The sequence below is a fragment of the Prinia subflava genome, chromosome 1 (assembly GCF_021018805.1).
Source record: "Prinia subflava isolate CZ2003 ecotype Zambia chromosome 1, Cam_Psub_1.2, whole genome shotgun sequence".
NCBI lineage: Eukaryota > Metazoa > Chordata > Aves > Passeriformes > Cisticolidae > Prinia > Prinia subflava.
In genome coordinates, this window is record NC_086247.1 from 48,388,523 (window position 1) to 48,414,467 (window position 25,945).

A 25,945-nucleotide genomic window follows, 5' to 3' on the forward strand; every position below is an offset into this window, starting at 1 on the left:
ACCAGGCTGTCCTCTATCATGTGATAAAGCAGAAATATATGTAATGAATATTTCAGTCAATGGTTGTCACTACATAGACAGATGGTCTGCAGTCATACCTTCACTCACTAACTAAACACAAAAGGCAAGGTTTCTGTCTGTCATTGAGCATTACTAAATGTAGGGTGTATTGATTACAATAAGCCTGGCAAGTAAAAGCTTCCATGTCCATTCCTGGACTGACTCAAAATATAAAATTTGGTAGAATTTTCTATCTTCCCTAACCAAGACCATGAAAACAAGCACACAGACACATTACATAATGCAAATCAATAAGCATTTTCCAAATGTTTAAAATTTCAGGTTTTGAAAAATATGCAGTGAAGCCCTGTTAAGCAGATCCTCATGTCCAGATATCCTTAAAGGAAAACAATTCTGCTTTGCTTCTTTGTGGCATTATGAAACAGCTGCCAGAGAAGACACAAAGTCCTGCTAGGTCTGAATGTCTGCTCATAACTTTAATCACAAAATCTCCTTACAAGCCTCAGTTGGGCTGGAGCAAAGTGGATCTCTGGGTCTCGCACTCCACCTACTACAGAAACTTCAGCTGCCTCCATTAAGAGTCGCAAGCTGAACCACAAAAACACATTCACATCTTATTTATTTAAGGCATCAATCTCTCCCTCTGGCTGAGTGGGTGGATTTTCCAGATGCATTCCTGACCAAGCTGAAAAGTGTCTGCAGGACACAAACCTCTCCACACACCCACTGCACAACTCTTGTCTGTGCCAGCTCCAGGCACTGAGCAAGGCTCCTTCCCACTCACTCCTCTTTCCCGACCTCTCTCCACTTTCCAGAGTCTCAGCCCACTCACTTAACCCAGGCTGGAACAGGACAAATGGAAATTTCTTGGCTCTTGCCTGCTTCACCTATTTACCCATATAGGAGGGTAATTGAGACTGGGTAAAATTTTAATCTAAGCTTTATTTTGGCTAATCTTTTGTAGTTCAGCACAGTAGAGTTTGACTTGGTTTTCACTTAGCAAAGCAGCACACTGTTTCCTTGCTAGTGTTTGCAATGGGACAAATCATCCTAAAACACCCCATTCTTCATTTGTGCTATCCCTTATACCATTCTCTCTCATAGGCTTCTTTAAGCTTTTATAGGCTTTCCACAGCTTTTATATAAGACATGTTGCAGAGATCTGGAGTTGACAATATCATCTATGTGGTAACTCAAAATGATCAGAACTCAGAACAGTGATGCTCTTGCTCAGCATGGAAGTCTCTTCCTGCAGCATTGGCCTCTCCTTGCTGTTGTTATTTTAAGGAGAGGTATCTTTATTTAAAGAGGTAGTTGCCTCAGAGCCCTAAAAGTAGCTGATATGACTCCTACCCTAAGTCCTATATTCAGATTTCATATGGAAGTCAATCTTCAGACAGAAGATTTTCTCTCTGAAAATTATCAAGAAATTTGTCAAATACAACAACATGATGTAGTTGCATTCAGTGCTACCTTGCCAGGACACTGGCCAGGCTCAGGGCTGCTGAGTGTGATGGTAGAAGACAGCAGGGATATTTGGGTCTGGGTCTAGGTCCAGGTCCCACATTCAGGTCTGGGTGAATCTGGTTAAGTTTCACACCTTCCTTGCAGTGGCTCCCCCAGGAGCATGGGAAACCAGGCACCAACCACACTCAGAGCTACCGTACAGGTTGAGGAAATTCCTAAGAAATAAAAAGAATCCAGGATATCAAAGTAAGCAGCACATGACAGGTATGTGTTTAATTTGTGTGTGCTGTTAGGTTCATCCAAAAAAATAGCCTCAAGGCTATTTTTAGCCTTTAGCCTATTTTTAGCCTACTAAACAGCACCCCCTTTCTTATGGAAAGACCAGTGTGCCTATGTCACTTTCTGATGGGAAATCATTATGAAAAAGATACAGAAAAGCCAAAGATCAGTTGGACACATCTGAGCACTTGCAAGTGTAGAGTTAACAGCATGCAGTAACGAGTAAAGTATAGTAGCAGCTGGCTACAAATGCAGATTTGTATTTGGAATAAAGCTTAAGAGGAGCTCAAGAATAATTCTGATGCGTTCTACTATTCCATGGCAGTGCTGAGGGAGTCCACTAACGTGTATTTTCTCATATCTGAAGTTTTCATTTCTGCCACAGTTTTCCTGTGCTACTCCTTTGCATGGGAGCATAATGGTACTGAGCGCTGAAAACGAAGTGTTCAGTTTCCTTCCAAGACAATAATTTCACAGGTAATTTTGCTACGAAGATGAACAGTCCAGAATGCAGCCTAGGTGTTCTGGCAGCAAGCTGATGTTACCAAACATCATTATTCGTCCAGCTAGTTTACAGGGAAATAAAAACAAAATCCCCAGGTGTCGCTTACAGTGTAGCCAATGTTTTTCATTCCTCTCGTAAATACAACGTGCTGTTCAGCCCACACACCTATTTTATAGCTATAATGAAAAAGACAGAGCAAAATTCACACATCATGGTGACCACACTGCCTTTCAATTCACCCCTGTAAAAGACAGAGATTGATCAAACAGGTATCGCTGCATGTATGAGAATGCAATATATGAAGAAGCATGCCAAGAATTTTAATTGTACTAAATAGGAAAAACCCGTAACTAAGAGAAAATAGATTGCCTACATAACAACACACAGCTGGAATGACTTTAGTCCCCATGGCACTGCTAAGAGGCCTCTTTATGGGCTTGGATTAGAAGTGCCTTTAGCCAGGCACAGCAGGACAGGTTGGAGAGGGGCAGCCTCAAACCCAGAGACCTGAATGTCTCAGCTCTTTCAGCTCCTGACTAAGTTAGCACAGGACACACAGACCAGATAACTTCTAGGATCTTGCTGTTTCTGCCTGACACTGATGGATTTCTCAGGGTCCACCAACTATTCTCTATCTCTACGAAGAGAGGTGGTTTCAAATTTGTTGTTTGGACATTCCATCTATCCCATGTGCCATTACATTGCAGGAGGCAGAAGGTACTGACAGAGGAAGGACACACTGGTGGCACAGGAGCACCTTGACAGCTCCTGAGCACATTCCTCTGCAATGGCAATACTGTATACATGTCAGCATTTTTTCTTTATTTATTGAGACCTCAGTTCCCTGCCAACTGCTCCGGTACTGGGAATATGTGCTGGAAAAGAAAAGAAAGACAAAGAAACCATACATAGGTAGTCCCTCCCCGTGCAGCCCGTGATGCTGAGATTGAAGCCTCAACACAAACCCAGGAGCCCTGAGGGTGCTGGACTCTCTCAGCTGCTCAGAGCTCACCCTAGGAGAGGGCAGGCTCAGCCCCCTTCCAACTTACTGGCCATGGCAATTAAAAGGGTCATTTCAAATGAAATTTCTTGGCCTGAAATGATCAACCACACGTGCACCGCCTTTCAGTGGGGATTTCATACCCTGGGACACACGCAGGCAAAATCCTCATCTGCCAAATATGGCCAGAGCAGTGAACTGGAAGCAACGTGCCTGCCTTTCCTCTGGCTTTGTGAGTGTGAGTGACCCTGTGACTTTTTATTAAGCCATATGATTACACACTGCAGGCATACAAATGAAAGAATGCCCAGGGAGGTATGTGGTTGTGGCACCTGAAATCCCTCACTGGTCATTTACAAACCATAAAGAAAAGTTGACAAATTCCTAAAGCTTAGATTTTTTTTTTCCATAGGGGCTTAAGGTTTGTGTGGATACAGCACAGCACCAGGCTGATGCCAGACATTTTTTGGTGCTTGTTATTAGAGATATGAACAATGGACTGGACTGATTCAGAGGCAAGGACTAAAATTATTCCATCTGTGCAGTGTTAATGAATAAATGCTATTCCTGAACTATTGCAAAAGTCTGAGGCATGAATTTTGATCTTGTTTGAACAGTTTATAGGCACAACCCCCCCAGTATTTTTAAAAACTCTTACCAGAAAAGGCTTTGTATCTTGAAGTTTTCATTTTCGCTGTAACCCGTTCACAATGCTTTTATCAGCTGTACTCTTAAAACTCTCTAGTTATATTTTATCAAATGTAAAGAAATATATAACTTCTTGCTGTACAAAATACTATAAAAAGTGCATGATGAGAAAACAGTTAAATGGATCTTGTTAAGCTGTTCCCAAGCCACTCATCAGGGAAAAAAAGCCCCAATTTTATTAATATATTTTAAAACCAGTTTCCCCCCCTGCCACCTTTTTTTAATATAGGAGATTTCATTACTGCATGGCATGGCAGGATGATTCATTCATTCCTGGTCCACAAATTCCTAGACTTGATTCTTACAATCATGCTTAGGAGCTAGATTGTTGTAACTGCATGGAAGAGGTATCCTGACCCAGTCATATCTCATATACCCTACAAAAGATACCTGAAGAAACATCTGACTTCCTTGAGAGGGCCCCTGGTAACTTATGTCCCTCCTTCCCTGTCAGCTCTTGACCTAAGGGGTGTGGGGAAGGCTGGAGGATCAGTGCCTTGGTGTGCACTGGACCTCCCTGGGGACATGAGAGACTGTCCCCTACTGACAGCTCACCAGGGAAGAGGGGAGGTGACGGTGAGGAGTATCCTGATTCACTGTCTAGAGCATGGACGTGACCAAGATGGGTGTTTCTGTGGAGAACAGACTCACAGTCTGCATTTCTGCCTCTGTTTGCCAAGGGCAAAGGGTAATTATCTTACACAAGCTGTTTAGTCTTCCACTTATCTATAGTGTACTGGCCCTATCTTCTGATTCCTTGAGAAGCTCATCTTCATCAGCAAGGCTTTCAGCTCATTTCTTTGAAGTCTGTTTTCTAAAACACTACAAATGTGCTTCACAACAGTTCAAAGACCATCTTCTCTGCTTTCAGCAATTCCATATTGTACTGTAGTTTTGAATTATGCAATCAGTAATTTAACAGGAAATTTCTACTTAAAAGACTCTATTTATTAAAGCGCAGATCTTAAGTTCTTAAACATGAACATAAGGAAACAAAATGCACTATGAATTCTACATCTTTTATGTCAGAATGCCATGAGTTAGGAAGATCAGATCTTCTGCCTTGGAGTTCGTTTGATCCCTTCAATGCCTTTGCCTGTGGAGATGCCCAGAGCCCAAATCTCAGAGGAAAGGGTGAAAGCCTGCTAGAAAGAGATCTCATCCTTCTGTCTACCATCTAAAAACTAATCTTAGCTCTCATGCCTGAGATTTAGCATCCCCAAAGTGTATCATATTGGAAAGGAAGTTTTGCCCTTTCCTCATTCATTCTTTCCAAAGTGAGTTGTGCATGAGGTGGTACAAACCAGTGACATTGAAAGAGTTAATGTTGGTGGCAATCTGGTAGAAGAAAACCAGTGGAGAGGCTTAGCTTGCCATCTGGAGCAGATAACTTTAAAACAGCCTGAGAAATGGGGTTGAAGATGAAAAAACTGGGATGAGAAACACGCTTCCTCTCTATTTCAGTGCAGCAATCTGGAGGCATTGCAGCTGAGCAACTTCTGGCAGCATCCCTGCACATCTGTAGCATCCATTGAAAAGAAGTAAACAGCATCAGTGAGCTGGAAAGACTGTTTTCCTTACTGACTCCCAGCAGCAAATCTGTCCCAAGCTCAAAGGAGAAAAATTCTGATGTGTATTTTCCTAGGACTAGTCTGCATCTGTATCCGTTGTTCTTTAATATGTTAGTGTGTTGTGCTTAGTATGTTTGGCTTACTCTGACCAGTTAATGTTCTAGTGACTAAAAAATACAGTAGTTTGACAAATTGTCAGAAATTAACTTATTTGAGAAGGAAGGACAGCATGATTCAGCAAAAGGGGAAGTGGTGCAAGACAGTGCATATTCAGTCCTCTTTTCAAAAAATTCTTCCCCAAAATGAGAACTGCTGGAGAACACCCCTCTCCTTTCCTCCTTCTGCTGGTCTCTTCCTTCCTTGAACCAAACTACAGGCACTGGCTGCAAGGCAGCTAATAATAAACTCCTCAGCTAAACTCTAGGAAAGTAGCTTGGTCAAGGTCTTGCCTGCCAAGTGGACACAAATGCATGAGAGCCTACAGTCAACAACATGGTGCAGGGATGTGTGGAAACCAGGCCAGCCTAGCTCCTCCCTGAGCTGCCCCATGATGCTGGGAAAGATGATGATGGTACGGGAGGAAGTATGGTCTCCAAAACAGTATAGACAAAGAAGGCTCCTTGGATTGGTACCCTACTGAATCACACAACTCTCACTTGTGCCAATGCTACGGCTCCATGATCCCAGTGCCCCTTTAGTCAAGGCTCTTTTATACTGCAGATACTTGGGATACCTCCCCAACTACAGCAGTGCTGTTTTCTTGAGGCAGAAGGCAGTTATGGTTGGTTCCTAGGGGTGGAACTACCCTGACTCCTCCTCTTGTGGTGAAATCTCCTACCACTTTCAGGCTGCCAGTCCTCTCTTCCCTCCACAGCACAAGCATTTCTGGAGATGGCCTTGTATTTCTAAGGGGAGAAATAACTCACCTTGGTAGCATCACAATACTCAGGAGAAAGAAAGAAATGACAGCAAGTTAGTAGGCAAAAATCCCATCATGACACAACAGCGCACTTACTGTTGGGGCAGTAAGGATAATGGAGCACCCACTCCTCGTTGAAACCTTGCCCACTGCAAGAGGGTGCTGACCAGGGATGGCCAGCTAGAGGATAACACCAAGGGAACCTATTTTTATAGCTGTCAGTGAATACTAATATTTTTTACTTATTTGGAGGTGACAGAAATGAACACTTAGCATTTCTTCCTATTTCTCAAGATTTGTTTTGTTTTTTTGCTGTTCCAGGGCTTAATCCAGAACAACAACAACAACAACAAAGGAAACAAACAAAAGGAAAAAAAAAACAAAAAAAACAAAAAACAAACAAACAAAAAAAAAAACCAAAAAAGGAGAAAACCCTGTGTGCAGCCTTATGGAGGACTTTCCAAGCCACAGATGCTGGCTCTGTGGTTGGCTGATCTATCCAAAATAAAGCTCAACAGCAGGGAGCAGTGGAGTAGTTCAGGGGGTAGAAAAGGTCATGCGAATGTGATCCTCACCTCCCAAACTCCACATCTCTGTACGCTGCCTGCCCCTGCTCCTTTTGGGATGGAAGGAATTTTTGACTTATTTTTTATTTTTGTTTTCAGCCTGCCTCTCCTATCCACTTGCCAGCTGGGGTCATTTAAAGTGACTCTTGCTGCAGCCACTTTCCCAGGACAGAAAAAATGAGGTGAATTATTATTCTGATGGCTTATAGGCAGCAGCAGCTTTGATGATGAGCCCCTTTGGCTGCTCCAAGACAGAGCTGGCACTGTGGGAGCTCAGAGGCCACCATGTCACCTTCCCCTTGCCACAGGGACAGGCATTCTCCTGCCCTGGGCAAAACTATTGACTGCAGAGACTGAAATGTTTTCCCAACAGAAAGAGATCACAAGAGCCTTGCAAACAGGGGCCTTGAAGGCTGCTAACCCCTGTGCATGGCACTATGTGTGGCACCTCACATGAGAAGGCCATTTTGGGTGAACAAACATAAAAAGAAGAGGAAAGTGAGTGATCTCATTTTAATAATTTTTGACACCAGAACGCATTCATACCATATACTTTTACTTTTCCTTTAAGAGGTGTGCACAGCCTATATTGTGGCTCAGCTGCTGGTACAACATCTGCAAGTCTACACGAGATCCCATGAAACTCCCCATCAGTCTAGGGGCTGAAGCAATGCCCAGCTGGGCAGAGGATATGTAAGAGGCATGGCCCCTTATTTTCCCAGCCAGCACATTCATTTCTCTTCAGGTGTAGGCTTCAATTTCCTCATGAAAGAACTATTTTGGAAGCCTTATGTTTGCCAAAAAAATAAACCAAGTCTAAACATCACACCTTCCTCTGGGAGAACATTGGGTGTGGATGATGGGACTGTACCTGTATGTTTTGATGCTGCCAGCAAGAAAGTTTTTCATAGCAAGTGTTTGATTTACCCCAAACACTATGTAAAAGCAAGCTGCTGTCACTTACCAAACCTCTTGTAGCCGAAGGACTGCACCTCCTCCTCCTCTGCAAAGTCGTCTGGAGAAAGAAAGACACAGCAGCATATTATTACTACTACCACAGGAAAAAGTTGAGAAGAAGCTATTACAGATGCATGTTCATGAATTAATGTAAGTTCACTTGGTTTGTTTGGCATGCTACTGCTCTTCCCCTCTGCTGCTCCTATCCCACCTCTGTCTCCAAATGCAGAAGGCAGTTCAGAGCCTTTCTCCCAGTGAGAACTCTGGATTACAAACTGTGCAGTTTTATCACCTGACACCATCCTGAGGCCTGCTTGCTCCAGACTGGAGCAGAAATGTCCCTCATCACAATGACAGCTCAATTGTCATCCGTGTGCCACTAGGTCAAGCTTGCCCAGACCACAGGAATCAGAGGGGATGGTTGTCCGTCCATCCATCCACCACCTCCCATGCACCTAGCTTGGCCTGAAAATGTCAGATCCAAAAACATGTGGGAAACAGAACTGATAAACTGTTGAGAAAAATAAAAACCGAGATGGTGAAGATTGTGAAAGGTCTAGAGGGGAAGCTGTATGAGGAGCAGCAGAGGTCGGTTGTTTTGGTCAGCCTGGAGAAAAGGAGACGGGGGGACACCTCATGACAGTCTACAACTTCCTCATGAGGGGAAGTGGAGGGGCAGACACTGATGATAGGACCCGAGGGAATGGAAGCTGTGGGCAGGTTTAGGTTGGCTGTTAGGACAATATCAGGCTCTCCAGGGAAGTGGTCACAGCACCAGCCTGCCTGAGTTCAAGAAGCATTAGGACAATGCGCTCAGAACATGGTGTGCTTCTTGGAGCTGGTCTGTGCAGGGACAGGAGTTGAGGATCCTTGAGGGTCCCTTCCAACTCAGGATATTCAGGATATCATTTGATGATTCCATCATGCCTTTTGTTCCCATCTTCACAGGAAGCAAGCAGTAATATGCTAATAATCACAAGGTTATTCTGTCAGAAGCTGAATTTCTCTCCATTTCCTTCCGTCAGCAAAGGAAAAGGCTGGCATCAGCAAAAAAAAATACACTCATGACTTAAAAAAAAGGGAAAAGAAGAATATGTTTGCATTCATGTATTCAGCCTCCTTCCACCAAGGCAACCCCTCGTTCTGCTGAGTCAGGAAAGGCAAAAGCTCTGCCTCGTCACCAGCACCAGCCTCTGCTGGGAGGGCAGCACAGCCCAGGCTGTTCTCTTCCCTCTTCTGTATTTCCCAGAGGGAACATTTAATGACTGGTGGAGGAAAAGCAAGCTCAAAGCAGATAAACACGTGCTGGAGTGAGAAGTCTGTTTACTTGGACCTTTTTTGCCCACATACTTACTGCACATGATTGGGCTGCTCTGCATCATGAAACTGGGCAAACTGGTGCCACAGCCTACTTGGGACAGCACAGAGCCTTGGGGGGATGAATTCAAAGGTAAGGATACAGTCTGCATCCAGGCCCAACAAAGCCTGAGCCATTTGTGTGCATGTCTCCAGCAGGATCTGACTTGTGTTTCCTTCTGACCTGTGAGGTGCCACATGCACGAGTCTGAGGGAGACTTTGCCTGAACCAGCAGCAGAGTCCATGAAATGCATCATTTTGCAGAACATCACCCTTTACTCAGACAGCACTATTGATTAAATAGCTAAAAACATATTCTTCACCAGGTAAGATATTTTGGTTACTGCCAGAAGCGCTCCTGTCATATTTTTAGTTAGACCCCCAATTCAGATGTGCATTTAAGAAGTGGAAGAGCCAGTGGATGCTCCTTAGGCAAAACAAACACATCCTGGTTTTGAAGACAGAAAGAAACCTTTTAAAAAACCAAACCAAACAAACCCTCACAATTGTCCCAAATGTTATCTGAAGACGAAGCCCCCCAACTAAACACAACAAATACTAATAAACCATAAAGAGTCAATGACCAACTTCTCATCCCAGCAGTGAGCTACTCAGGAAGATCTTCCCCTGTTGCACAAAAGATAAAATGCTGCACAAAATAAGATAACAGCTCTAGAGACCTTAGCTTCCTGCCCTCTCCTGCTATCAGGCTGCAACACAATTGCCTCCTTTGTTTCTCAGGAGTGTAACCTGGCTTATCTGATCCATATCTGATGTATGCAGCCAGGCCACCTTTAAATCCTGCAGCTTCATCCCACACCACATCTCCAAGACCTTCCTCTCAGGCTGACAGCCCCTTCCCTACTTTTCTTGTTTTTCATGCTTAGACCAACAGCATTGGCTTTTAGAACTTCATTCATATTTTTGTTTCTTTGTCCATTTTGGTATATGCAACATATTTATATATGTACCTTTTATACATTTCTATACACACATATACTTTTAAATACATATATATGCTTCTCAGTATTTGCAATGCTGCATGTTATTCATTCTAGGGATGGGTTTTTTCCTTAAGCTTTGAATACATTATAATTACTCATTCATCTTCTAGTTTTGAAGAGCACTTGTGATATTTGAAACCAAGAAGTGGAGGTGGGCAAGGACAGTTATGTCAAGTGGTGACCCATCTCCCTGATCACTCAAATCTCAAACATCATCTCTGTGAGTTGATCTTGCAAGGGGCAGTCAATGTAATTATAGGGGAAGTCTATAAAAATTATTTAACAGACAAAGCTCAATGTTCTTTCAGTCACAACTGCAACTTTGCTGAAATCATGTGCAAATATAGTACTTTACAATATTGACTGTAATGTAACAAGTTTAAGGAAAATAAAGATGGAAGAAATTAATAAAGCAAGCTTAGAATAAACATTCAGAAATTACAGCACTTTGGAAAAAAAACAAAGATGGGTTGAAAGTTCTACCTCAGAAGAAGTCTATGTTTGAAATATTAAAAATTAAGTTGACAAACAAGTCTATAAATTTAAGCCTCAAGGCAAAGCCCTGTGCCCAGACTGGTCCTCCCATGCCTGTTGGGCAATAATGTCCTCACTGGAGGCAGCAGAAACTTGATCCTCATCTCCCTGTTCCAGTGCTGGAAATATTAAAATTTTGTCACAAGTTCTACAAAAATCTCAAAGCTTCCTGATATCTTCAAATCAGCAAAATACAGGAGAACCTAAGTTTCATTGCAAAGGTAACAGCTTTTCTAGTGCAAACTATGAAAATGTGATCTGTTATGAATTACAGAGGTTAAAAAAATATACACCAAGTAAGAAGGCAAATACTGTGAACACCTCCAGTATGTTTTAATGACTTATGCTCTTAAAGGCAGTATCAGAAATCATTGTGGCAGAAATTCGTGAGTTTTGAGCACCAGTGACTGATCTTTGAAATGGAAATTCTGCATTTTCACATCAGTGGTGCCCATACTTGAATGAGGCTGAAACTGGTGTGGGGGGGTTTGTTTGACATTGTGAAAGCCTTAAGTTAGAAATATTTTTCTTTAGTTTAATTCCAGTCCTTCTCAGTTACAAAGAGGCCTGAAATAAACGCAGTATTTCAGTTACATACACATGCATTAATATGCAGGCAAGGCTTATTTTCATGGGTGAAAAATATGAAGAGCAGATTTCTCTTTGAAGCAGACAGTCAAGGGGAATTTGTTGTTATGTCCTGGTCACAAGAATTAACTCTTTTGTACAGGAAAGACCAGCCCCAACTCAGTTATAAGACACTCAACTGAGCTCTCAGCTGTGAACCAAAAATTAGGGGATCCAGAACAAGAAAGATGAAGAAACATGAAAAGCTGGTCTGTTATTCCACTGACTTATACAGAACTCTGGCAGCAGGAAGGTCCATAAAAAAGGTGAACTTTGGGCAGAACAGAAACATATGTGAGCAACCAATTGTATTTAAATTAATTATTTAACTGTATTTAATTGTGTTATTGTAAGGGAAGGGCCACTGGAGATGTCCTGTTTTATTTGGTTTACAAGAGTCTCCTTGGATGCTAGAACAGATTGTCATGGGAGCTTACAGCAAACTGCTACACATCACTGTCTCACTGTGGCTGAGCAGCAATACATCAAGTACTTTATGGAGTCAGTGCAAAGCAAGAGCTCTGGTCCAAAAAAGTTAAAAAAAAAAAAAAAAAAAGCTTTGAGATACTTTGGCAATATCCATGCCCCATTGAATACCAATGCCAAATTCCACTTGCCCTCCAGTTATAAGCTATTACTGCAACACCTCTTGTAAATACAGTTGTAGAGTTAAATAAGTTACAGTACAATGCTTCAAGGGAGTGGGAATCATGAAAAGGCAGTTCAGCTGGGATTAACGCAGAGAACAGAGGGAATTCATTTAATGTAAAACAAATTAGACTCTCATTTGATTAATTTGCTAGTGGCAAAGCAAATCTGTGGAGTAGAACTGTTTAATTTCTTGTTCTTAAATCTTAAATAAATTAATCATGGATCACTTATGAGTCATTCTGAGGTCAAGTAAGAAAGAGCTGGCCTGGAGCCAAAATGGATGCTAAATCTGCCCCTGAGACAATACAGGGCATAAAACCACGGCAGCAGATCAGAGGAGCCTTTGGTGCAAGGTGATTTTAGGGAAGTTGTTTCCATTTTAGCCCTTTCCTTTCACGGGTGTCATTGTTGGCATATGGAAGGTGTTAAAGAAAGCTGCTAATGTACATGTCCAGCTGTCTCCTTTTAACAGTACACCTTGCTCAGCCATTTAAACCTAATTAACTAAGGAGGCAAACAAGACCTCAGAACCATTAGAGATGCTGGGTCACATGGTGGCTGCAGACACATGGTATCCGATAATTTCAAGAACACTTGTGTGCTGCAAATGTAGATACAAAGTCCTTGTTTAAAGACCTTGTCTGAAGTCTCAAAGAAAACAAACCAATATTCTACACTGCATTTCAAACTCTGGGAAAATCTATTCCAGGAGAGAATGAGGCATCTGGGCTGAAAATTGTCATGCCAAGTTTCAGCTCAGATTTTAGAATTTCCTTTATAACTCCCTGAAAACTCAAATACATTAGAACTTACCCCTAAGTACCAGGCTGGGAACTCAGACTGTAAGATTAATTTGTTGTAAAAATGACATCCAGTGTAAGAGGTTCCTCTAAAACAAATCTCTCTCTCAAAGGGCTTTTAATGGTGAGAGCCCTGTCTTTCCTACTGACTTAATGGGAACTATAGAGCTATATACCAGAGTAACTCTGTAAAAATAATTCTAATATTATCAAGGAGCGATTTTTACTTGTACCACTTGGAAAGAAGCTGTGCTCCTTAGTTGAAAACCACAATATTCCACTTTATAACCCATGAATCAGCAGGGATGAAGAACTCTGCTCAGAACTGTGTAACAAGTGCATCTCCCTCTTGAGAGACTGCCTGCAGTGTCAGAAAGCTGCTTCTGCCTGTTCTCTCCATCTCAGCACCTTCACTGAAAGGCAAAACTCGTCCACTTGTGAGGTTTCTGTAATATTAACAACTGTTCAGGCAGACAAGAACAGCAACACCAATATCTTTCTCATATCACATTTCAAAAGCTTTCTGAGCTGCCACCAGATTTATATGCATTTCTGCTCACTATTAACTGGGTCTACATTCAAACTGCTGACCTAGAGGTGAAATGGAGCCAGCAGAAGCACAGCAAGCAGCTGTGGCCTTCAGATGTTGATGACTTCATCAGTCTAATTGGTTTCCATTGGTTTTCATAGCTTTTATTCTGGACAGTCTCCTGCTTGGGCTAATGGGCCATTCCCCTCTCTCTTCACAGATGCTTTATTTCACTTTTCCTCTTGTTCTGCCTTTCTCCACTACTTTCTCCTTATAGGCCCTTTTCATAGTCAAGTTCTTCTCTCTGCCTCTATTTTGATAAGCCCTTCCTCACACAATCCTACCCCACACTGAAAGCGCTTCCTGATTGATGGAATCCCAAGCTGACATGTCACACTAGCAGTCCCTGTTGCTGGCTGTGTTGTGCCCATATTATCCACCCCTTCTTTTGTCTGGCTTGTCACGCAGCAAACTCCTTTGGACAGGGATTACACGGATTATGCACATGCAGAGTACCTGGTGTTTAAGGCAGCCGTGGCAGAGGTTCAGCTGAGGCAGTCTTGGAAGAGAGCCCACCTCCCTGCATCCTAAAGCATCCTTTGGGATGTTGTTTGAGCTTGGATTCTGGCAACAAAACTGAGGCCTTTCCTCAGCTCTGTCCAATTGGGACTGTTGATTCGGGAATTTGTCTGCTTATCTTAGCGACTGAAAGAGGCAATGTCCTAGATCAGAGATCCTCCCTTGGTACTATCCTATAACCTGGATGGTGTCTCCCATCACCTAACACATGCATAAAACAAACAAAACCAATAATCATGACAAATGGGTGCACTTTAATATCTTGGTCTTCATCTATTCCCCTACTGCTGTGCCCAAAAAATGTGAGCACTTACACAAAAAAACCACAAAAAAAGACAGAAGATTGTGAAATTTAGAAGTATAACAGGAATCACTCTGGTTTTGCTTTTTGGGCACAAGATGAAGACAGTAAATAGGGGGTTTTGAACAAAACTTGTTAGCCCATAAGTGCCACAGAACATCATTACCACACCGGGGTCAGGAGCAGCTGCATGGTGTGGAGGATCAACCTTAGAAGTTAAAAGTTTAAATCATATCATATTTCAGAGTAATGATTTAAGAGCAAACAGATATGCTCTCATTAGTGCACTGAAAAATTGTGCCTCCCTGTCTGTATGTCAGGAGAGGCAATTAACAGCAGTGTTAAAATGGCATCCACATTCCTAACAACACATCTCTATTACCTCCCATAACTCATTCACTTTGCTCCCCAGTGATGTCTCAGTCTGCACCTCAAATTTATGCACCAAAAGGGATTGCAGTTTTAGGTGGAAGTGGTCAAACTCCAAAGACAAATTAATCTTAGGTTGCTCCCTCACTCGCACAGACCACACTGACATTATGAGGAGGATCAGGTTTACTTTCCATGCCTTGTAAAAAGCGTCTTTATTTTGCTTTCCAAGGGGGAGGGCTGGAAGGAGAGATTCTCTGTTCTGACATACAGAACCTCAGGATAAGGAAGGTTTTGTGAAGCTGAAGATAACTGGGTATGCATCCTTAGCAGTACTGAGCTGCTTTCATGCTTGACATTTCTCTTGGCTCTCTTTATTTTACTCTGTTTTATCTCTGCAAGGCCTGATCAGCTCTATCTCTCTGCAAGATTACCTTTCCCTCCTTATCCTAGCAGGCAGAAGTGTCTGAACCTCCGGGCACAACAGTCTTTCAGCGTGGATCTAAGTAAACTGTTTAGTGATTGTGACAAAAAAAGGGCTCTGTTCAGCCCTGAGCTGTAGCAAAATCAGTCTAAAATGAATCTACATTACCCAAAGTAGGAGAAGGAGTCACGGGAGATTTTAAACAATTCCCTTCTTCATAGGGATAGGTTTGTCTATGCTATTCTTAGTCCTATGTGGCTGGGAAAAGTAGAATTGAAGCAATAACAAACAATTACAATTTCTTACTGAAAATACTCCTGTCATAAATAGCTTATATGCTAATTCTGCTCAATATCCTTTGTGACTGTATAGTAATATTTCTATCTGTACAATAACAGACTTCTCTTATAATTTCATTGCTGTTTTCCTCTGTATTGTTAATAAGAACATGCCTTGAAACACACTTGCATCTTTCTCATCCATATGTTTAAAATCCTCTGTGCTACCAATCAATTCAGGACACACTGACTGTATAGTAGCATTGCTCAGGATTTGTTCTGTGTTTTATCACACATTTATTATAACTGCTCGTGCCTTTGAACTTCTGCTGTAGGGTCCTGTGACATGTCCAACACACACCACTCAGACCTCCTGCATATGTTTCATGTTTATGTCACTATATTCATATAACCTCTTTTATAAATGGACTAAGGAAAGGTTACTGGATCACTCCACTTCTAATCCTTGGTTTTCAGATGCTTTCTGGCTTCTGCAAAGTGCTCTGAACAGGATTTTTTTGAAATTCTTGGTTTGAAGTTTCTATCCAGGAAAGACCTATTTGCAGATGACTGTTCATTTGATTTTGTGCACACAAAGGACAGAGAGAGAGAGAGAAGGAGAGAGACAGACTTTTCTGCAGTGTTACAAAATTATAACTTTTATTCCTTTATTTTTTAAAACTAGCAGTGACATCAAAACAGAGAGAAACACAAAACCTGTCAAGAAGGTAAACATCATATAAATAGATTATTTAAGACTTTTCAAGGTAGTCAAGAAAGAAAAACTGAACTTGCATGCACAGTCAGCTTTTGCTATTGTAGGTTATTTGCAAATTACACCCAGGCTCTAAGTCCCACAGAAGGGACAATTTCAGCAATACAGGCTGATGTGTTAATTAATTGTCTGATGAAGTGTTCACTGTGTAAGGCAAACTCGGGGTGAACTGAACTGGCATGTCCTGTGAGAGCTCGGAGCACTCCCATCTCCTGCGAGCAGAGCGCACTGAGCCGCCTTTGAGGCAAAGGGGTCGAGGCTAAGAGTGGAGGCGCTCAGGCCAGGCTGCTCCAGGCACTGAGGCTTCCCTGCTCCAGTGGAACACAGCCAAGGACACACCTGCTTCTGCCCCATGCATCTTTTTGTATCAAAGGAGAGGAACGGCACAAGACAGAATATTTGGTCGCATTCCAGCTCTCAAGCACAGGATCCCGGATGATTTGTCCTCCAGCACCATTGCTGTGCAAGTGGTACATAGCAAGATGCTTGTGATGGCAGAGAGGGAGGAGGAGAAGGAGGAGGCAGTGGAAGAGGAAGGAAAAGAAGCAGCTAAGCTACTTTGAGCATCAGTAATTAAAAGCTTCTCTGTCATCCTGGAGCAACAGTCCTGAAATGACCACCTTGACTTTGTCATTGCCTGATTTGGGCATTATTATTAAGTGATTATCCAAACAGTATCCATATTTCAGAGGAAAATACTTATCACCAGCACTGCCATGACAGTAGTGATCACCTTGAAGTAGTAATTACAAAATAGATTGCAGCTATATGGGAAGAAGTTCTCAGTTTTAACGATGCTTGTCCCTGTCTTAAATTAGGGCCAATGTTTTCGAACATGTGGTGGTGTTTGACTATGAGGAAGCTGTTTTTATTTGTTTCCCAGGCAACAAGTGCTCCTTCATACCCCAATAAATAATATAACTTAGAAGTATCATTTGATAAAGATAAATCTGACCCTAAAGCAGTCAAATCCCTATATAAATCACATGAATTATTACTTTAAAATATGACAACGTTTGTGCGCTCAGTGTTGTTTGCTGGAAATAAAACTGCCAGCATATTGAACATAAACTTCAATTTGTTTTACTGATTTAAAACATAACACATTACAAATAGCAGCAATGGGAAATATAATTTATTCCTTACACATATTTAGTGATGTAATTATTTAGATATTCCTCAATTCTCTAGAGAGGGTAGATACAGAGACAGCTGCAATCAACAAATCTTTTTGTTTTTATTGAGAAAACTGTGTAACTATACCAAGTTCTACAGTTCTACAATTATCACTACCATCAAGTTTAAAGAGAAATTAAGAAAAGCCAAGTCCATACCCAGAAAAGGAAATCACCAAGTCAAAATTTGGTTTGACTCTCTGACTTCTCTAACACTGGCAAAAGCACTTGATGTGATGATTTGTTTGATGCTTTTCTTTTGCTATTAGCACAGTCATTCAAGTGTTCTTCTTTGCATGTTTCATTACTGATTTCTGTAACTCTCTAGGGGAAAGAAATAAGATGGCTGTGATCACTCTCGAGAAGCCAAATGGTAAGGACTAGCACTCCCTCTTGATGGAGTGTGGGGCACCGGTGAGTGCTCCCAGGAGCAGGAATTACATCTTCCCTTTGAATGCCACTGCTCTGCTTTGCAAAGAGCAGTGGAAGCAGCATGGAAAGAGACACAAGTCATATGTTATTCCCATCCTTGGTCCTTTGCATCCCACCTCTCTCCAAAACTCCGAAGAACAGTGTAGGGATTTCAGTGGTAAGGTTCACTGGATTTCAGGTAAGGTTCTACCTACTACCAGATCCCCATTGCTTTGGTTTGTTCCTGCCCTGACACTTATGCTGATAATGACAAGCTGACGACAAAATTTTTGGCATGAGTAGCCTATAAATAAAGAACGTTGTAAATACATTATTTTTAATATGTTGTGTGGCCCTGGAGAGACACCATGCCACAGTGCCAGAAGTAACTTAAATAGGTGTGTGTGTGGGCTTTCAAAATAGAGCCCCCCCCCCCCCCCCCCAAAGTTTTTCCTTCCTTCAGGCAGCTACTCTGGCAAGTGAATAAATAATCACATCATTTGGTGTCCTAGACTCTGGAAACTCAGTGTAACTATCATGATGTTTACTGCCCTCCTGGCATCTGGAATAAAACTCTGCAGTCCAAGAACAGGCACAGTGGTGCCCAAAAGCAATTTTCATATATGTATGTCTTTTCCTTAAGCTTATTTTTGCCTCTGAAGAAAAAACGGATTCAACTCTCACAAAGTCCCAGCTAACTCCTAAACTCTCCATAATGTCCTTTGATGTTTTCATTGTAAGTATTCCCCAGTGTGTAAAGCCTCTGCCTTTTGCTGTAAGGCTATCAATTTTCATAAACAGAAGACTTTCTTGCACCCCTCCATACATCTTTACTAGGTTACAGAGTAGCAATTTGGCAATCTGCTTCTTTATTTCATTTTAAAGCTTGCCATACCTCTCACTCACAGCTATGTAGGACAGGGTCAAATGTTCCACCCATTTAAAACAAAAAGAGAAGGAAGGGAGAGAGAAAAGGGAAAAGAAACAAAGTTTCAGTTCGAACAGATGCAAAGCAAAGACCAAAAATTTTCCAGTCGGTGGATGTAGAAGAGAAATACGCCAAATACATTTCACAAGCCAGTTAAGCTTCTACTGGCACCTAATCACTGCCAGATGTTTAGAAGCAACACCAAGAACATCGCAAAACGCTGGCAAAAAATAAACAAATCAACCAGGGAGAAACACAATTCTTCTCGGGCACCGGCGAGGTGGAAGATAAAAGTTGGGTGCCGAGGGAAGCCGTGCTGGGGGGAACACGCATGCCGGGACACACTCACACACTCACTCAGGCAGGGACAGCCCGCTCCCGGACCGGGGCTGACCGGCACCCGCCGAGCCGCGGCGGCGGAGCACACCCCGCACCCGGGTCACGGTGAGACCCCGCTCTGCTCCCCGGCACCGCCTGCCCGTGCCCTGCCCTGCCCGCAGCGCCCTGCCCTGCCCTGCCCGCCACCTGCCCGCACCGTGTCCCGCCAGCACCCCGCTGGCTGCGGCTCGCCCCGCGGGTACCCTCCCCTCGCCCCGCAGTGTCCCCTCGCTGCCGTGTCCCCTCGCCGCCGTGCCCGCGCTCCCGCCGCCGTGCCCGGCGCACGTGTGCACCGGGCGGCGGAGCGGGCGCCGCTCCCGTCCCTACCTTTCATCTTGGCGCCGGGGCGGGTCGCATAGGACGGACGGGGCGCGGCGGGGCTGCCGCCGGGAGCGGCGGGCGGCGGAGCGCTCCTGCCTACTGCCGGGCCATGCCCCCGCCGCGGGCCCTCCGCGCAGCCCCGGCCGCTGCCGCTCGCCCTCGCTCCTCGGCCGCCGGCGGCACCCAGCCTTCGCCGCCAGCCCCGCGGAGCCCGGCCCGGCCCCGCGGAGCCGCGGCTCGGCCCCGCCTCCCTCCCTCCGCCCCGGGGAAGGGGCCGCGGCCGGGGCCGGGAGGCGGGGGCGGGCTCGGGGTCCCGCCGGCGGATGGGGCTGGGGGTGTCGCACCCCGTGGGTGTCGCACCCCGTGAGTGTCACACCCCGTGGGTGTCGCACCCCGTCCCGCCGCGTCCCGCGGGACCGCGGGGTTCCCGGTTGCGGGGCCGTGGGCGGCGGGGGCTGTCCGTGGGCAGCAGCCCGGGATGGTCAGTGACCGCGGAGCTCAAGCGGGACGTGGTGATCCCGGCAGTGACTCTGCGCTCCCCACGCCCGAGCAGAGCCGGGGATCTCCTCGTGGGTGTGAGCGCTCCAGGCTCCCCACAGCAGCGTGCCTGACACGCCGATGGAGGGATCCTGGCACAGCTGTCTGCTGGGAAGAGGCTGCGGGATGTGTGACATTCACCCCCGTGCTGAACGAAGGGCCACGAGTAGTCCTGTTGGATTCATTGGGACTGCGTGCACTACAGGCACTGGAGAGCGTGTGTAAATATTTGTGGGATTAGGAATATACAGGCCCGCCATCTTTTATTTTTCTAGTTCTGGATGTTGCCAGGAGTAAGGGATCGTTTCCAGGCTCTTGTTTCCATGAAAGGCATGGTTTGTTTTTCTGCAAAGCTACCAAGTTTTAGGCAATTGAAGACGGCGATAAATGTTTATGATCCAGCTTTGAGTGTTAACATCAGTGCTGATGAGGCAGGGCAGGTGCAATGTGCACCAGTTCTTTCTGGGGATGAGCACAGTAGTGGAGGCACCAGATTCCTTCTTGATGCAGTGTGAAGATGCACACAATTTTGCCTTTGCAGTTAGAGGTATCACAGCCTGTTGAATATAGGGATGCCCAAAGAAACTGTATTACATGGTCTTTTCAGAGGGTCTGTAGCTCCATTAAGGACCACAGTACCAGAAAGCTCAGGCTCACAGCATTAATTTAACACTAGGTCAAAAAGCATTGCAAACCTATCAAGTATGACCTCATATCAGCAAGAAATGGAGGATTAAATCCATGGAAATTTATCATTCTACAGGAAAAATGAAAGAACAGATTCAGAAATCTGAATTCCTTCAGTTGGTCTGATTTCTTGAGTTGACATCAGCTTGAGCATGTTTCACTGCCTTGGAGGCAGTACCTTTAGTCTGGGACTGATAAAAATATTGGAATACCAGCTGCAGTAGCCATTTGGTGATTTAAAGCAGGGCTCAGATATCAGAGAGACTTGACTCAGCTTTTAGTTTACACTCTAGCAGTTGACTGGAAAATCATGAGTACAACACTTAAATCTGAATACAGTCATCAAGTAATTACGGGGTCCCTAAAGTGTTGTGTTGGATTGGGACCACAGTGTTTTTGAGACACACTCATGCTCACTTGATGGTGGCAGGCTCCTAAGTTAATTTAAAAATTTTATTTTAAAGAATAAATAAAATTCTGTTTCAAAATGAGAAGCCATCGAAACTCTGATCCAAAGCCCATGAGTATGTTTCTCCAAAGGAAGGTACTTCTGTTTGGAAACACAATGTAGAAAGAAGGCTTTAAAAAAAGATGAGGGAAGAAGAATATCGCCTTAAACCTGTGTCATCAGGTGATGTGCGAAGAGCAGGACTGTGCAGGAATTCAGAAAATTCCTCAAAAGCAGTAAATGATCACACTTTTCTAATTTTTTTACAGTAACCTTAATCAACTGCAGGATAGCCACCAAAATTGCAGAGCCTGATGAGTGAATTACTGCATCTGAGGAAAATATGTTTCTTATTAATTGAAAGAAAAATCGTTAGTATTTTGAATTCATATAAAACTTATGATTGATTCATTAGGCCTGGGGTCTACCTTCATTCTTGTGACTTGAAAATATTTATTAATTTGTGAACACGGTAGGATACTTCATATTTCTAGAGTAAGCTTCTATATTGGCTTTTAATCATGTAAGTTGCATTCCACACTGGAATTCTTATACATATGTTAGGAATGTGTAAGAAAGTATATGTAAAAATATGTTAATTTAAATGGCTGATGAGCTTCTGCTAATATTGCTATAAAAAATCTTGTGTTAATAAAGAAATGCAGGAATCTCGTGAATTGTTTCATATGTCAAATTTTGCATTTAAACCCAAGTATTTTATGTTTTAGTTTTTGAAGGGAGCATTCTTCTTTCCTTCCCACCAGTCCATGTCTGTCCACCAGAGGAAGGTGTAGGTGTTAGACACCATCGACACCCTTAGCAATCCTGGGATTATCGAAGGGCAAGACAGATTGTTGGTGGATCATGGAGATGGGGTAATTGATCAAGCACACTTAACGAGTATCAGTGGTAATTGACATTATGGAGCATACACATTTTTGTATATGTTCAGCTGAATGCCCACATATTTAGGGTGCAGTATACTACATAATACAGGTTTGTATTATCTAAGAAACATAATACTGTGTTGCCCAGTCACAGGCCTTCACAAACCATAGCTTTTTATACACTCTTCCATAGTTTTCAAGTTTAATTTAAATCTATGGTGAAATCTGCCAAACATAGTGACTTGGCCTTTCTGCAGAAAACCACAGATCTTCTCAGAAAAAGTTTCAAGTATATTTTCATATTCTTTTATTTTTAGGAAACTTTAGACCACATTCTAGGGAAACTAATTTCACAGAAATGTTTCATTTTAGGGGCTTCTTTGTTACGCTAGTTCAGGACATAAATTATGAGGCCTGTTTTTTCATCCAACAATAATTATATAATAGCAGCTTACTACCACAACGGGCTGCCTGTCACAAAGCGATCCCATGTTGCAACCAGATTCAGACTCAGAAAAGGACTAAAGGATCTAAACAAACCATCCTTCTTTGGAAATGTTGCATATTGCCTTAACATGGCTTGTTTATATGGAACTATTGCAATTTATTCATCAAATGCTGGAATAAGGTACCCAAGTGTGTGCTTTGCAGTTGCTGTGGCATGGTGTGACTTTAAACACTTACCAACCACATGTGTGTTTTTTATTTTTTCCTTGCTACAGTCTCCTCTTGAATATCAAGGATGTTTGTTTATAATGGGTCTCACTCACTTTTACTCTGCAAAATGTGTTCAAATTCAGCAGTAATCCAAAAAAGAAGGATGTCAGTGTTTATGTGCAGGCTGTGCTAAATCTATTTAAACCCAAGGTAATGTGCTCAGTTCTTGCTCACCTTGTTTCCACTTCATAATGGACCATTACTCTCACTTGGCTCATTCCCAGAGTCTAACCTACAAATTTTGTTCTATTTGGAAGTCTTGGAGTATCTCCTACAAGCCTTGGTCCTTGCACATGGAGGCATGTGTGGTGTTCTCTTTTGATTGGCAGCTTTTCCATAGCCTGAACCCCCTTGAAATACAAAGGGCAGAAAGTAAATTTAAAAATGTCTGAAAAAAATAATTGCATCACTGAGGAGAACTGCATGTGACACGGGAACCATATGTGGAAGATCATTTGTCTGAAGTAAGTACCATTTGGGTTCCATACAAAATGTGCAATTGAAAAGTAAGAGTTGAGTATTATAACATATTTTAATGATAAATCTTTTTCTGCACAACAATTTCATATTGTTGTTAATGACCATTTTGGAGCAGTGCCCAGAGTGAAGACATTATCCTTGGATCTGGGTAATGAGTTTGTAAATGATCCTGAACAAATGGTGAAGTTATTTGCTAATAATTTTATTAAATCTGCAGATGAGCCTTTTCTTAATCTGGGTAATTAGCATCATAATTTGAAAGTATTTAGTTATCTAGACTTATCCCTGGCAAGTGAGGTTGGGTTTTGTTTTTCCTTTCCTATTTTCCAATCAACTGTGAGACTGAGGGGGATTCTGAAAGCAGCAAAACACCTGGTTGTCTTTTCAGTATGCCAGAATTACTCAGAGACACAGACTTGTTCTAGCCACGGTTTGGATGTTGACCATGCAAAGGCTCATGTGCCAGTTCTCTCGTCTTTCAGTTGCTGTGACCTTTTTATCTTGGAAGGAAAAAAGGAAGACAGCTCTAGAATAGACTGGACAGTCACACTCCACTAAATTTAAATAAAAGCAAAATGCTGGAATGCAAGTAAAAGTACAGCTAATACGATCATCTGCTGATGAGATTGAGGGACCATAGTTTCATGTTTTTGATATTTGGTAAAACACATCATTGTGGTCTTTTTCATATTTTGAATGAAGACAGATTGTTTGCAGTTCAGAAAGTTTGTGAAATTTTATTCCGGCAATTTACAGACTGATTTCCTTGCACAATTTTTTTTGTCAAAATTGCCTAAAACAATTGTAGCTGTTGTATCTGCTGAATATCTAAACCAGTGAAATATTTGACATTTGTACTCCAAAATTTCCATAATGAAAAGTAATTCCATTACTGCTAGAGTGCTTAAATGTTGAAGACAGTAAAACCAAGACCAAATAATTAGTGCCAATTTTATTAGAATCCTTGCAGAAGCAGATTTTTATACATTACTTATGACATTTTACTTTACTTGTGCTCATAGTATGTGTTTCTTTCAACACACAGAAAAATAATTCTAATTGCCTCAAGAATAGATTCTTATAGCCTGAGGTCTAACTAGGTCAGCTCTTCAGCTGGAGTGGATCAAAATGGTACTGGCCAGAGTTTGATGTATGTTGACAGAAAGCACCAAAGATCTCTCCATGTTTTGAGACTGTTCAAATGCCAGTGACATTCAGCTTATGGCTATCGTTGGTGGGAGCAAGCCAGCAGGAACCCAGAACTGGGCTGTGTCAGCCCAGAGGAGGATCAGTCTGCTGTCCTTACATGCCGCACATCTGGGGTTCAGCTGGGTGTGTTCTGCATGCTCCAGCCTGGCTGTGCAACTTCTCCCAGAGGTAAAGTGGTGCATGGAGCTGTCTCTGTAAGGGCACCTGGCCCTAGAGGGAGGGGAAGCTGGTGCAAACAACTTACAGACACCAACACAGCGTGGTTCAGCTGTGTCCACTCCCCACATTCGCTGGTTATGTCAGTAGAGACTCACATGGTAAGTCCAATTGCAGGATACAATCATACATTCATAGAAAGGCCTGGGTTGGAAGGAACTTCCAGATCATCTAGTTCCACTCCCCTGCTGTGGACAAGGACATCTTCCACTGGACCAGGTTGCTCAGAGCTCCATTAAACATTGCCTTAAACACTTCCAGGGATGGGATATCCACAATATCTCTGGGAAATCTGTTGCAGCACCTCATCACCCTCACAGTAAAGAATTATTTCCTAATATGTAATCTAACCTATTGTCTTTCAGTTAGAACCCATTCCTCCTAGCCCTGTCACTGTGTGCTCCTGTAAAAAGTCCCTCTCCATCTTTCTCGTAGGGTCCCTTCAAGTACTGGAATACCACATGTGTATGCCTGGCAGTGCAGACCTCAGAGTCAAACAGGGACTGAGTGTAGCTTGTATATTGCTTGGTCCCAGGAGAGGATCATAGCAAGAAAAGCAAATAAAAATACAGTGAATCCTCCCTATATTAAGTTAACATTATTGCAATGTATTTTGGCTCCTCGGCCCGTGAGTTCCACCCATTAGGACTCCCTGACGCTTCAACAAGTGGGTGTAAGTAGGTCCAGGGGAATATTAAATTACAACTCTTCAGCTCTGACTTTGGCCCAAAAAGTACAAAAAAACCCCTTTTGAAAATCAGGGAACATCATGACTGCAATTGTAAAGTATTTTGCACACTATGTAGAACACATCTGTAAATTATGTGAATTAATATTTATGGAGAATTTTGAACCTTTGAAGTTTTGCTTTTTGGGACGTACTGAAAATAAAAGATGGCCACTCTGATTAGTATTTTTAGTAGCATTTGCCAGGTTTACATGGATCTTTTTTTTTTACAGCAAATGGACTTCAAAAAGAACAAATGTACCAAAAGATAGGTAGTAATAAATAGTTCCTTGTACATTGCTTCTGAGACCATATTAGCAACAGTTGCTTCTGATGCAACTGATGTTCTGTTTCTGTCTTCTTTTAGGTAGATTACAGAGCGTGAGATATTCACTGGAAATACCAATGAAGGCTATGAAGAGATACTATGGCTTTTTCATTTTGTCAGGCACGCAGAAACAGTTGTGATCAAAAAACATTACTGGTGAAATCGAGCACTCACAAGATAGGAAATGCCAGGAGAAAGATTTCCCATGGGACTTCAATTTACTTGTCTGTGTTTGGAATTACTGACAAGACATATATTCCTACTGACAAAAGGTA

General features: G+C 42.8%; 1 protein-coding gene across 1 annotated transcript in view; it reads right to left on the reverse strand.

The window, feature by feature from the left end:
• Positions 1–19,793, reverse strand: part of COLEC12 (collectin subfamily member 12) — a 91,950-nt gene extending 72,157 nt beyond the window's left edge. Inside the window, exons 1-2 of the mRNA XM_063395784.1 lie at positions 19,441–19,793; positions 8,001–8,051 (exon numbers count right to left, since the gene is read on the reverse strand). Of these exons, the coding sequence (XP_063251854.1) occupies positions 8,001–8,051; positions 19,441–19,447 (58 nt within the window). The 5' untranslated portion in view covers positions 19,448–19,793. The remainder of the gene's footprint in view (positions 1–8,000; positions 8,052–19,440) is intronic.
• Between the last annotated feature and the right edge of the window lie 6,152 nt (positions 19,794–25,945).